Raw genomic sequence first — 14,562 nt, 5'->3', positions numbered from 1 at the left:
AGTCAGGAATTGGGAATCCCCCTTGGTATTGATAGCTAAAGAATACAAGCTCACAGCTGCTGTTCCTTCTTTTTAGATACCATATATATATATATATATATATATATATATATATATATATATATATATATATATATATATATATATATATATATATATATATAACTGTGAAGCTAGTTACTCTTCAGAGAGCTCGTAGTTATTAAGAAATTGTCGATGTGTGAATGATGGCATACTGCATATAGCTGAGGCGTAACTGAATAAACCGAAGCAGGACGAGCTTTACCTCAAGAGCTATACCCGAGTGAGCCACACTTTTAATGCGTTCTTATTTCTCTTCCAAATATCTGTTAAAGACTTTCTCACTCTCTCTTCTCTTTCCAAGGCTCCTCTTTCTGGAGACGGTGCCCTTGAATGACCTTCTCCGAAACTGAGAGAAATCGAAATGACTCGAGTCTGTTTAATAAAGCATGGGGAAAGCAGCGTAAAAAAAGCACAGGGAGGCACTGCAGACCCCCAATATGCATGGCAGAGGATATCAATAAACCTGGCAGACCATGGCAAACGCAGGGTATAACCATGGAAAAACCAAAGGAATGACTGCTAAAAACGATCCGCTGATATATTGTAAGGGGCTGGAGGCAGGTGGAGTTGTTATGCTGAGGATGGGAAAGAGAGTGTGTTTTACATCCTGGGTTGTTGCTATTTAAAGATACGTATAAAGATATTAAGGCTACCTAAGCGTATTGAAAGGGTTGGGCTGCCCGGTAAATACTGTGGAGCCACTTCCAGAGTCCAATACTTGAGATCGTAGGGCCTGGGCTCCAACACGCTTAGATCCAATTCAAAAAGAAGTTGCCAATTAAAGGTGAATAACGCTTTCGCAAACCCGTATAATAAAATCACTTAAATATAGCATTGGAGTAACAAAAACGACGAGGCTATAGTTGCCATGAATATGTTACTGGCAACGCCTGGACATAAGCTTAAACTGACACCTCCTGTTGTGTGGGTAGGGGTGTCTTCATTACAAGGGATTTCATTAGACAAATACAGGGTGCATTGATTTAATTCAATAAGAAAATACAACATTTTGGTGTATTTTACATATATATTTTTCAAAAAAATAAATGATTACATTTATACTGTATATAACTGATATGTGTGTAAACGTATTACAAAATATATAGCGTATAATATATAAACACACAGAGAGAGTACAGTATAGATAAAGTTGGGCACAGCCTGTACTACACAGTATGTTGCAACTTCAATGAATTGAAATACGGGACAGTCTAACAGCTTCGAGTAAGCACGTGATCCGCAGGGATGTGGTAGTTGTAGTTTGTTATTATCTTCAAAATTTGGGGGCCATACAAAAGAACTACAAACTAGTCGAAGACAGGCTGGCGTGTTGTTGAGCCAGGTGGTCATGTGACGCGGTGTCAGGTAGATAAGCCTCGATGTTGTTTGGTAGTATTTTTGTAGCGGTATCTGTATTCAACTGGCACGCCTGCAGCTAGTTTACGACACATGGAATTTAGAATGCAGGTACAAACGGAAACTTAGTGAAGGCGATTTATTTGTGAATATCAATTGCTTGTTATTGGTCTACTTATTTGAGTAATTTAGCTTTTTTGTTTTTTTCTTCAATGTTCTGATGAGGCGCAGGTTGTACGGTAGACATTAAAAACAACAGGTTCGTGTGGACACCGAGCTTTTGGAGAATGATACTCTCAAGTACGAACAGTTGCGAACGCCAATGTTATGTTTCAGTAATTGAGGGAGGGACAAGATTCGTGGTTCAGCCGTTGATACTTCTGACTGAAGAACAGAAAAAAGGTTGGTGTTGCAAACTTGGTAATGCTATTCAAACGTGTACTGTAATTTCAAAATGTAAAAACGATAATACTGTACATCCCATGATGAAGTGGACATGACCAAGTAAACATTAAAGTTAATATGAATCTCTGTGTTTTATTTACACAATTGTAGCCAATTTTGGCAACATACAATCCTGTGCTAATTTATTTGTTTCCATGTACAGCCATTTAAATATCTCCTTTTTGAAGTGTTGTTTTGCACTGTACAAATTAAATATATATTTGTGAACTAAGATAGATATATATATATATATATACCTTCTATGTCAATGTCAATGGAATATAGGGATTGTCAACAGCAGTAACCTTGCTGGATCTTATTAAAGCTGGAACCAAATGTGTGAGTTCATAAACCCACAATAGCTAATAAAACCACCACTGACAGATTTTATTTATTTATTTATTTATTTATTTATTTATTATTATTATTATTATTATTATTATTATTATTATTATTATTATTATTACACCATTCTGTCTTCTTCTAAATCTGAAAACAGAGATAGAAAGAAATAGAGTCTTAATTTTAAATAAAATGTTGTCTTAAGAAAAAAAAAGTACTATTGAACTGTGTAAATCATCGGGGTTTGATTCAGAAATCAATTTGCCCTCCACGGTGTATTAATGTCAGAGACTCACTTACCTATATGCATTTATTTATGACTGCCGTTAGTCGCGTACTGGGGCCAGATGGCTTGTGATTTAAGCAAATTGCCACCTAATGCATCTGAGTGCTGGGTAATTTGCTTTTCGTGTCTTTTCTGAAAACATCTGCATTGTGTACAGTAAACTGAGTCACTCAGATTCTGTGTCTTTTCAGTTGATTGATTTGAAGAGGTCGGTCAAGCAAAGCCTCACCTTTGGCATAGTTTATTCAACGTCAGTACTTGGATGAATACAAGTTGGATTAATAAGAAACTTAGAATTGTAAGTCTCCCTGGATAAGGGCATCTGCTAAGAAATAAATAATAATAATAATAATAATAATAATAATAATAATAATAATAATAATAATAATAACTTCTGCTCTGTGTGAAAAGTCTCCTGGGTGTGAAAAGGCAGTTAGCTTGGGGGCATTATATGTCATTATTATCTACACACAGTATGAGGGTGTATGGTTTTATCCATCATTTAAACTTGGAATTATATTGGGGTGAATGTTACAATCTATTGGCAACCATAAATTGTGTTTATAAAGTTTGTTATTAGTGTAAGAAGGGCCATTAAAAATCTGAGACTTCTGGATGTTGAATCCAGACCTCCCATGGTCCTGTACCCATGTTCCAGTGCCCCAGTCTTACCCCCAGTCTTACCACAGCAGTCTCAACACTGTTTTCCCAGAGTGAGATAAGCTTCATTTTCATGTACCGAAACAAAAGGCATTCTCTTGCTTTGTTCCAGTTTGCTAATCTCAACACAAGTTGAAAGGATCTGGTAGTTTTTCCAAGTGATTCTAAACTCATGCTTGCTTTATCCCCCTCCTGCTGCAGAACCTTCTGGTCACTCCACCTGTGAACTAGGAAGAGAAAAAAGCCCCCATCAGGGACCTTGCTTCTGCTAATGGTCGTGTAGTGTTTCCAGTGAAAACCTGAAGTAGTGCATTGCACAGTGCACCATCCCACCCCCAAATCACCCCTAAATAAAGCTTTGAAAACGTCATCGTTTGTGCTCTTAACATATCTCACACTGGGCATTAATTAGGTCCAGAAGTGTTAACCAAATTGTCCGCAGTCAGCCTGAGGGGGTTGGCCCAGTAGGGGGGCGCTTCCCTTTGGCAAGAGCTCAAGCAATGACCCAGTATGATTCTAGGGGGCGCTGTGCTGGGATGGCAGTTTTAGTTTGGCCCATCAGCAGTTACCTGTTCTTGAAGGAACCTGATCTGCCCAGTAGTAAAAACCTCATGCCATATCAACATAGGTCAGGCATAAGCACTGAATTATAACACTGCACTGTTATTCCATTGAGGGAATGTGTTGGGAATTTACAGCATTAAACACTTATTGTTGTGATCTTTTTTTTTTTTTATATTCTATGCTGTGTTTGTCTGGACTCAGAGACATACACTGCTGTGCAAAAGTCTTGGACATTTTGCCCATTTTTTTGGGGGTGGTTATACTACCATAGAATCAACCTGCTTTAATACTACCATAGAATCAACCCGCGCCATCTACAGAACGTTAGGTCTAGCCCTTGCCTTTCCATTCAATTCAATGGTCTGAGATGCCAATTCATTACAGTGTGCTGTGTTTATTTCTCTCATGACAGTCAACAACCCATAATAACCATGATCATGGAGTATGCATTGCATCGGATTCATACTTGTTTTTAAGCGTGCTGCCACTCTATTTAAAACGGGACTCGAAAATGTAACTCGTCAACACTGTGTTTTTAATGGGCACCAAGAATAAAACAAGGAATGTGCAGATCGGGCACTTGCTTGTATAACTCTTGAAGATTCCAGGAATCATCTGGAACGAATGCAGCACACGCTGAATTTCAAGAGAGAATGATGGTTCACACTTGTAATATAAAAACTAACACGCTGTACAAGTTCTGACTGAATAAATAAGAAATGGCAAGGGTACAGAACGCAAGGGGCTGCTTCATCATTGCACTGCTTCATTCTTCTCGGCAGGGATTACCATATATAGAATCAGCTGGGCTCGGCTCAAGTGGTTTACAGAAGGGCACGGAGGGATTGTGGAAAAACATCTCCACACCCTTGGATTCCTTTAGCACTTTGAGATGAGGCTATAACAATGATCAGAACTGTGCCAGACCTGAATCCTGCCACATGTAGATCATTAACAGAGGATGGGACTCAGACCCAGCTCTACTGAGTGGTGGCATCATTGAAATCTGCCCTTAACACAGCATCTGATGTCTTTTGTAATTGTATTACATGTCAGATTCTTTAGTTTAGAAATTGGAAATGGTAGAATAAAGCAGAGGGCTTTTGTGATAAACACAATAAAAACCTCTTTGATTTGCGTGCAAACCAGGAAAAGCAACTGTTTATAGAGGAAAACTAAATCGACCCATCCCAGTTTATGTGCTTTTTACAGCCAGACAGAAAGAGGAGTTCTTACAGCTCCCTACAGTGAAAAACAAAAGAGAGAAAACAATGCTATATAAACTTTAGATTCTTTATGTATTTTTTTGTGGCGGTGCAGTGTGTTTCCTAGTTAACAGTGGAATTCCCATTTTGTAGCCTTGTTGTCACTTGCTGGTCTTTCCCTATTGTAATGGCTACTGAATATCTTTGTTCTTAAGTGTTTCTGGTTGAGGCGCCTGGAAAACTTTTCAGACCTAAATGATGCTGTGTCTGTGCATGCTGTTCTACAGAGTGCCTTTGAGCCCAGTCAATGGGTGGAGCTGGAGGGAGGGGGAGGATGGTAATTTCACTTGGAGGAAGTGACCGAACTCAGCTGGAATGCAGTTCGGAGTTTGGGAGTTTGGTAGTGGCTGCTGTGTAACAGGCTGGTCTCGAGCTAGGGGCAACAAAAGCAAACACATCTTGCTGTAAAAAAATGCCCCACTTCACAGTGGTGCCGGTGGAAGACAATCACATTTCGAACTATGACAGTTTGGAGGGCATCAACTGGGTTGATTACAGAGATACAGGGCAAGGTTTGAGAGACCACAATGACACAGTAAGCTCTGATGGTAAGTTATGAACTTTTTTTTTTTTTTTTTAACGCTTTCGAGAAGTAACTGATTCCCTGTCTGCTGTGATTTATACAGTCCTTTATTCATCGTGGGGCAGTAGCTCAACATCTTGTTTGGTGAGACTGTTGAGCACTTTATTGTTGTGTTCAAGTGTGAAAAGGGAGGCTTAATGGAATTGATTTATCAATTCAGTACCATGTAATTGCATAGAGTTTAGTTCTTTTTTTTTTTTTAGTGTTTATTTCTATATCTGGTTAATTAAGAAGAAGACCGCTGCCGTTTTCCCCTTCAGTGAAGAAGCTTTTACTGGTGTGTGGGCTGGACTGATGATGTCAAATAACAGACAATGACAGCAGAGCTTGCTTTTCTCATGCAAACAGATGGCAAAGTTCCTCCTAGATCCTGAGAAGAGACAACTGGGGCCTTTGTCGGGATTGGTCCATGCATACAATTGCAGTACAGGAAGAAAGTGGGAGCCAATGTTTCCTTTTAAACACAGTTAAACTCTCCTTTTTCCTTCAGTCTGTATTTCCAGAGGTGTTCACGTTGAAAATGTAAAGTAAAATAACTTGCCACAGACTAGATATATTCATTTGCAATGTTTTTAACAGCCAGAAAAAAATATTAGCCACTCACAGTAAAAACCTTTAAGCTGAAGGGTTGGATTACCATTTACCTATGCCCCCCCCCCACCCCTGCCCCTGTTTTTATAGAGAAATAAAATAAAAGAAGCAATGCTAATGAACACACTTTATCCAGCTTTTAATCTATTGAATTATGTCTTGTTTTTGTTTTGTCCTGCATTAAATTGCTAGCAATGCAGAAAGTCTTAATTGTGTCACTAAATTAGTTACAGCATGCTGGTCTCTGAATGGGTGCTGTCTGTTGAAGGCTCTGGGCACTGTGCCCGGTAACATTCCCATGCTTCAGTAGGGCTGCATTAAATGCTTTTGTGTTGGGTAACTGTCTGTTGGGGTGCTGGTAACAAGACTGGACCACATTGAGTCTTGTAGTAAAAGTGCCACAGCTGTAGGGCACTGTACTGTAAAGAACTAGGTGTAATTAAGAAGCTTTTTAACACAAGTGCCAAATTCACCCTTTTAGCCTTTTGTAAGGGAACAGTAGCGGTCTCTTTAGGAAGTGGCGTGAAGGTTTTTGTTTCAGTTCATTGAGCACAGGCCCACAGCTTCTATGTGTTTTATTTATTTGTGTGTTTACATAAGTGACAGACATTCATCAGTTTAGTGGGACGTTTACAATGCTTTCTTTAATTCTATCAGCTTCCTGTTTGCTTAAATAAACACTTTGATGTTTAAACCACCGGGTGGACTTTCTCCATCAATCTTTATTATTGGCTAGTTCTGTTAAAGGTTTTTTTTTTTTTTTTTAAATGTCCGAAGCATCTTCCAGGTGACACCCTTCTGAAGTTGTGATAATGTGATGTGCAGTACACTGAAGGGGCTGAAGGGGTAGGGTGTGTTGGAGGTAAGGCATCTCACTTGTGTAACAGCTTGCTCACCAAACACTTCATTGGCAGTAATACTAAATTACCTTTTGAGACGCTATTAATTTGTTCTGTAGAGTGCAGTGAAGTCCCCCACACTGCAACACACTGATGACCACAGCAGCCACAGCTCAGAAAGACACATGCAGAAAAAGCACATACCGTTTATACTGCCTGTGTTTGGAGCATGCACAAGTCATATATTTTTGTGGCAGTTTTTTTTTTCCTGATAATAGATGATGATGACTCCATAAAGGTGAAATAACTCTGCATGTTAAAGGTTAAAAAAGAAAAAAAAACAAGCTGATTTTAGGGTTTCTGTGGCCCAGCAAAGCTACTGTTGGCAGCTGTCGGGTCACATGAGCCCTGCACCAATGAACAGTGCTGCAAATAGCTTGGAGAACCATTGGGACATATTATACAAATGATGGTTATTATTCTAGTTAATGTTACAAAACTGAGGAACAAGCGACCTGTGAGAGAGGGCTAAAGAGAGCTTGCGGTACTGAGTCGTTTCTGTGGTTCTAGATTTGTTGCTCTTCTCCTTTTAAAAAATAAAACATGGGAGCAGATTAAAGACCAGAGGTTTGAAGGAAATAATTTTTGTCTAAGCTGAACGGGGTTAAGCATTAAGAGTTAAACAAACGATGATGTAGTACAGGCATAATATCAGAGAGTATTCAGATAAAATGGCAAAAAAGCCCATCTGGAACACTGATCCACAGAGTATTGCCTATTACCTGGTGTAGGAGACCCCTTTTCTTGGTTTTGTTTTTCACCCGACACATTGGGTCTAATGGAAATGATATTAACCAGTGGCAAAGCTAAACTTAACCACTCTTTACTTCTGAATGTTTGTTTGTTTTCCCCCAGCCTGGTTCATTTTATCATTATACTAAAAACTGCCCAATATAATAATTCAGGACTGTCCAATATAGTGATTCAAAACTGTTGTTTACCATATATTTAATCAATTACCTCCCATCCCCAAAATAGACTGGACACAGGCTACCATATGGAAAAACAGCAATCTGACTGTAGTCTGCTGTATTTTGACTAGTTATAGGATGTAGGCATGTAATTTGCAGTTCAGTGATCTGCAGTTGAACTCCATACCCTGTGCAGGTACATCATTGAGATTATTGCAGTTGACAGACCAGAGCACTGTAGATAGGCACTAGTGATTACCCAACCAGATCATTGCACCTGCAACAACTGATAGGATTTAGCAGATCAATGATGGAAATGAGACTCCTATTGCATAGCTTTTCACCCATCCCATGTTTTACATCAAGCTTGATTAGCCACAGTGTATAGGTAACAAGCTAAGGTGTTTCTTATTAAACTCATAGTAAAACCAGGAATGGATCAAAGTTCTATGCAGTGGGAGTCTGATTGCCATCCCTGTACTGTGCATTTGCATGAAATACAGGAAATGTTTAACGTAATTATCAAAAGAGTTTCATCAATAAATATTTATGTTGTAACAAAGTCACCATAAGCAGCAGCTAGCATTTGTCAAATACCAACATGCTGTTATATACTGTATCACCATTAATGTCTTCAAGGATACATTTTCACACTGTGTCTTCATTAAAGTGAACAAATAACTTAGTAGTTTCGTAACAGGTGCTCTCTTTAAAAAAAAATCTAATTAAAGACTGGAATGCACACTTTGAAAATACTGTGTGCCCCTCTATTAATACAATGCATTATATCACATTCCACATGTGATTTCCATTGACAGTGCTCTTCTGTTTCATTAAGAGATCAAAGTGAATCAGGTAAAATCAAGTTTGTAGAATCAGAATCTAGTAACTGCATTTCAAAATCCCCCGGAACTGGCAAACAAAAAACGCTATCTCCGCAAAAAAAAAGTGTTGTATGAAAACTTGAATTTGAATCACTTTAACTCAATTTATTTTAAACTAATTCACCAGTACTTGATGCTGACATAGTCAAAATACACTGCTGACAAGTCCCTGTTTCATTTGCAAAAATACAATACAATAAAAGAAAAGCTTCATGAAAACTCTTTTTTTAATCCATTAATGTTTGTGAACAGTGGACAGATTCTTAGTTAAGACTGAAACAAACACATTACCTGTGCGTGCTTGAGTGGATGTGAAGTGAACTCGTCCCGGACAGCTTGCTGGAGTTCACTGTGGTGTGAATGAATTGCAATATTGGCAACACTGCATTTATTGGTCCTGTGAAGTTTTGGGCATTATTTTCTGTTACATTTTGAATTAAAGGATTAAGAATTAATCTCCCCAAAAAAATGTCTCTTAAGTAAAATGAAAGATTAATGTTGCATAATGTTATGGGTCGGGATTCAGTCAAACATGAAGCAAGCTTAGCTGAATTAATGGTACTTAGTGCTATTTAATTCTATCTTAAAAGTTAATTTAAAAAAAAAGAAAGGAAGACCTAATCGTTGAGACTCATAGGCTTTGGAATTTTAAGGAGCCGTCAGAGTTTTAAGTTGAAAGAAACTTTAGATAAATGTGACGTAGTTTCTTATATATTGTCCTTGTAATTTTGATTGCGTTTATTTGATATCGTGGATAATTTGAATACTAAGAGTTTGCTGTTACCATCAATTTGGACTATTACAAAAGCATTTTTTTTTTTTATTGATTATGTTTTGACAAGTGACATTTCGTTAATTTGATCTACTGGCTGTACGGTCAGTGTAGCCTGGTGGCTGCTTGAAAACCAGCTGGAGGGATCGCCCAGTAGTCCACCAAATACAGTTTAATTTCCTAAGAAATCTACAACAAGAAGACAGTCTGTGCAAATATAAAAAAACAAATCAAAAACATGGTCTGTATCGCATTAAAGAAGTTGAACGGTGGCATACTGTGGCACTGAAGAGATATTTACATTCCTTATAGAGGTTCCAGAGATATGATCGAATACCTACACTTCTTGATTTCTCATCTCTGTGTTCTATTGTGTGGCCTGAAATCTCATTCTGAATATGGTGTGGTGTACTTCAAATGCCAATAACCTCATTTTAATAAAGGTGAATTTATATATGCAGTATGTGTATATCTATCTCCTAAATAGGCTGGAGTCGTTCAGTGCTCTCAGAGAAACGTGTACGTCACAGCCGTTATTTCCTCAGCAGCTGTTGCTTAAGGAAAGGGTAGCGCAGACTGTACACAAACGGGCATTGTGTGTGTTATTAATAGAGATGCTTTTGAGAAGTGTTATACCATCCAATTTATTACATTAATGCTCTTGACTTCCTAGAAGGTTATGCATGTTTGTGGAGAAGTAAAAAGGACAAGATTTGTTTCTCGAACTTGAGGGTGAATGGTGGTGGATTTAAATGAAAACTTTGAAGACTAAACACAGCTTTAACAGGAATGCAAATGCAGCTTGTAAGGGAGTTCAACTTTGAATATCAAGCCACTTGTGTCCTCCTCCAACAAAGTAATGCTTATTATCCAGTTGAAATCCCTGTGTTAAATGCACCCTTCCTGTAGCATGTAAAAAAGTTATCCCGCAGGGCTTGGATTTTCTAAGTGAAAAGCCTGTTTTTATGTCTCATTAAGAGACCAGATTTACAGGTTTCTTTTGCCACTCCTCTGCTGGTTACCCTCCTGCCTGTACTGTGTGACTATAATGTTGTTTGAGTTTGTGTGAATTCATTTATTTTAAATTCTGTTGATTTTATGGGGGGGGGGGGGGGGGGTTGTTGTGTCAGGTCAGCGGCACACTGTACAGAGTTCTGCTTGTGATGTGACTCAGAGGAGGGAAGGATTTACAACAGCACAGTGGATTCCTTCTGTGGTAGCTTTTTGTGTTCTTTGAGTTTAAAGCCAGACCAAGTGATACTGAGCTGCTCCCTAGTTTATCAGTGATTATAGGGAGAGAAGTCCACAGGAATGTACAGGCGAGGCATCAGAGTCCAGAACGTGCTCTCCACTGAACAAGGTACCTTTCCCATTTGGCCTGGCTTATTATTGAATTCTATACAGTAACCCTTTCTGATCGTTGGCTGTGAGCTTGAGTATGCATCAGAAGTCAAGAAGAATCCCCATTCTTTCAGCAGATGGGGGCAAAACCCTGCAACAGAGAATTGAAAAACTTGTAAGGTAACTCTTTAATTTTTGTCATGCATGATAGCAGAGAGATTTGGCAGAATATAATAATTTTTGCTGACATTCTTTGATCTGCCAACTGGAAAACAGTCCTCATGTAGCTGAACTTGTTCAGGCTTGTCATGCAAACCTGTTGCTTTTTCTGAGCAGGGCTCAACGACTTTAATATCCTTGTAGGCAGTAATCCACTTATGATTTTTTTTAATTTGGAGCTTGTTTCGTGTCTTAGTGGGCCAGCGATGCTTGAACTGAAACCAGTGAAATCTGAAACTGCAGTTCAGTCGAGCAGATTTCCAAAGCAGATCTTACGGAGTGACAGGCAGATCGCTGATTTGTTGTTTCTCTGTTAAAAAACATATTTATCAAAAGAAGAGTAGTGCGTTCATATCATCTAGATTTATAAAGTATAGGATTACCAATGGTTATGTACTGTACCTATTCTGGTTATAAATAAGACTACAGAACTTTTATTTAATCTCATTACTTAACTGAACCATTATTATTTATGCAATTCCAATCTCAAGACATCAGGTAATTGAGCCACGTCCACTAGCACAGCGAGTACAGAGTTATTTTGCATTGCCCTGTTTATTTAATGAGTTTAACCTGTGCACACTTTGAATGAGGCTGAAGTCTCAAATGATAAGTGATGCAGGGCTGGCTCTGAACAGGGAAGAGGGCAGCATTGGGCAGAAAAATCACTGTTTGTCTTGGAGACAATCAGTGGACTATGACAGGGTTTCCCAAATGCTCTTTTGACATTAAGCATCCTGGCACTTACAGAGTTCTTCTTGTGAGTGGCTCTCAAGAGGGAAGCATTTACACCAGTGCAGTGGATTCCTTCTGTGGTAGCTTTTTGTGTTCTTTGAGCCTGAAGCCACCAAAGCAAATGCTACTGCTTCCTAGTTTATCAGAGATTATATACAGTATAGAGAGTGGAGAGAACTCCACAGGAATGTACAGGCGAAGCATCAGATTCCAGAACGTGCTCTGCATTGAATAAAGTACCTTTCCCGTTTGGCCTGGCTGCAACACAGAAATGTGAATAATTAATTATTTATAGGTGATTATGCAACATTTAGAAACAAGCAGTTTTGAAACATTAATGGTGCAAACTTTGGAGGCAAGGTTCTGCCAGTGTATCCGCGTGCATGTAATTTCCAGAAATGAAGCTGTTTTGGGAACGGCCTCTGCACGTTGCTTGTTGCCATGGGAACTGAAAGGTCAACAGCAGTGAGGGGAAAGGAATTTTTTTCATTTTTTGTTAAATCTAGTAACCCATACAGGTATTTAAATATGAATTATTTCAAATATATTGAATATTTCAAACTAAAAAGAAACACGTTGCATTTAAAGGCTTTTCATTTGGTAGTCGTATCTATATACAGAAATTACTTAATTTGAGAATTTAAGATAAAAGAAACCATATAGAGTGTACTCTTGAAGATGAAGGAGGAGGAGGAGGAACTAGCTAAAACGTTTGTCTATATGACCTAGTTTCTTACAGTTTCACCTTTTTGTTGTGAAGTTGTGGTTGATTTGAGAACTACCTCCCAATGTGTTACTTTATTAATATCATAGTTTGGTTACACTTTACATCGTGTCTCTTATTACTTTTTATTTATATAGTAGTTACTTTGTAACTACATGTGTACTTATACAAAGTTATATAGTACCAAAAGATAACCTTAACCCTAACCCTTTTCTGATACAGTTGTGTACTTGTATATATCATGCAAAAAGTCCTGTGCCATCCACTCCAGTAGGATTTCAGTCGGCACCCACAGTCCTCCCCCTGGAGGATCCCTATTGGTCCCTGAACCAACTTAATGCTGCTGGATGGCTGATGCTGCATGCAGTTGTTCGTCAGCACAGCACAGCCCCACTGGGACACCATACCCTTTGCAGTAGGGCTTTCCCAAGTTCCAACTGGAATATGTACTGAATGAGGCCCACAGCGTGAGAAGAATGGTAAACCAGGTTACTGAAAATGGAAAGGTAGTGTTCGAAACAGGTGGGTGGATGCCCCTTTTGCTCGTAACTTAGCATGTTGGAGCTTGGCGCATGGAACGTTAGCATTGCAGTGTCACCAGTGCGACCGAAGTGTGCAGGGTTTGTTGTGAGGGGACTGGGAAACCAGCCGACATAGTGGGTTGTGCGGTTATCCTGGTGTTTGATGGAAACAGTAAGTGTGTTTTTTGGGGTTTTTTTTTTTTCTCACTGCCGAGATGCACTTGGATAATTAAGGTGTAACCAAAGACATGATCTTAAAGTTAGGAAATGGTACTAAAGAACATGGTCATTTTGGATGACTGTGGTTTTGTTTGTTTGTTTGTTATTATATGAAATTTGATAATGATCCTTTACAGACTTGGAGCTGTTTATTAACCAGAGTGCGTTGGTATGGAAAGTTTATGATTTTATTTTCATAGTCACAAAATTGAAAAATCCGTCACTTTCTTTTTAAGGGAATAATCGCAAATGTAGAAGTATGTGGTTATGAACAACGTGCCACCTCAGAGGTGTTTCATCCATTTGTGGTTGATGATGAGTAAAGCATGTGTGATTTTTATGACTAACGGTTCCAGGGTAAGCAGAAAAAGAGCTGTGCAAAATGAATTGTCTTGGTCATGCATGTGGGGATATTGCAAAAGACACCTTGCTGTGCAACCCTGTAATGTGTTATCTATAGCAAAAGTTAGACAATGCTAAATCTTAACTACTCCCAGTTGCTTGTGGTTTAAGTTGGTCAGTATGATAATACCTTTAGATTTATTCTCACTGTACAGTATATTGAGAGTTTGGCCATCAAGTTTGGCTTTTGCTTTCTCAGACCTTGAGGCTAGTGGGAAATGGTACCACACAAGTGGATGTGTAGAAACAGGCTTTGAAAAACAAACTCTACAGTAACCTCTACAGTAAAAGGTTTGTCTGGAACACAAACAGCAACTGCAGTGTTACTAAAACAAAATATCTGCCGGTATGCCTTCTAATTGAAAAACTCTGACAGTAATAATTTAATTAGACAGCCCACATGTTAAATTAGGCACACAAGGTCACAGCGTTATACGCTGAAGCACAGATAGAAGTGGTATTGATGGCAAGCTTGAATGCTGGGGTTTGGCAACTGAACGTGGGTGTTTCCTATCTGAATAAACACAGCGATCAACAATAAAATCATATGAGACTAGTTTTGCTCTGCATTTAGAAGTGTACACATCCTTACAAGGTTGGTATTGCATTCCCTTTGTGCTATGATACGGAAATATTTATGCCATGCATCGGCTCCAAGTAATTCTTCTGTGTTCGTTAAATCCAATTTCAAGATTAAGCATTTTTTCATGGATATTAATTCAATTGTGTATTGATGTGATTTGAAGTATAATTTGATAAT

The 14,562-nt window shown here is 38.6% G+C and overlaps 1 protein-coding gene across 5 annotated transcripts in view; it reads left to right on the top strand.

Moving 5' to 3' along the window:
- Positions 1 to 1,462: 1,462 nt before the first annotated feature.
- LOC117425412 (solute carrier family 12 member 4) overlaps positions 1,463 to 14,562 on the top strand; it is a 31,113-nt gene continuing 18,013 nt past the window's right edge. For 2 of the 5 annotated variants that reach the window (XM_034042334.3, XM_058993917.1), the window contains exon 1: positions 5,320 to 5,549. In XM_034042334.3, the coding sequence (XP_033898225.2) occupies positions 5,414 to 5,549 (136 nt within the window). In that variant the 5' untranslated portion in view covers positions 5,320 to 5,413. Of the gene's footprint in view, positions 1,843 to 5,318; positions 5,550 to 13,018; positions 13,183 to 14,562 lie in introns of those variants that run through there. The other 3 variants (XM_058993918.1, XM_058993920.1, XM_058993919.1) reach the window with 3 other exon arrangements.

This window comes from Acipenser ruthenus, chromosome 20, assembly GCF_902713425.1.
Source record: "Acipenser ruthenus chromosome 20, fAciRut3.2 maternal haplotype, whole genome shotgun sequence".
Lineage (NCBI taxonomy): Eukaryota > Metazoa > Chordata > Actinopteri > Acipenseriformes > Acipenseridae > Acipenser > Acipenser ruthenus.
This window is presented reverse-complemented; position numbering and strand designations above follow the sequence as displayed.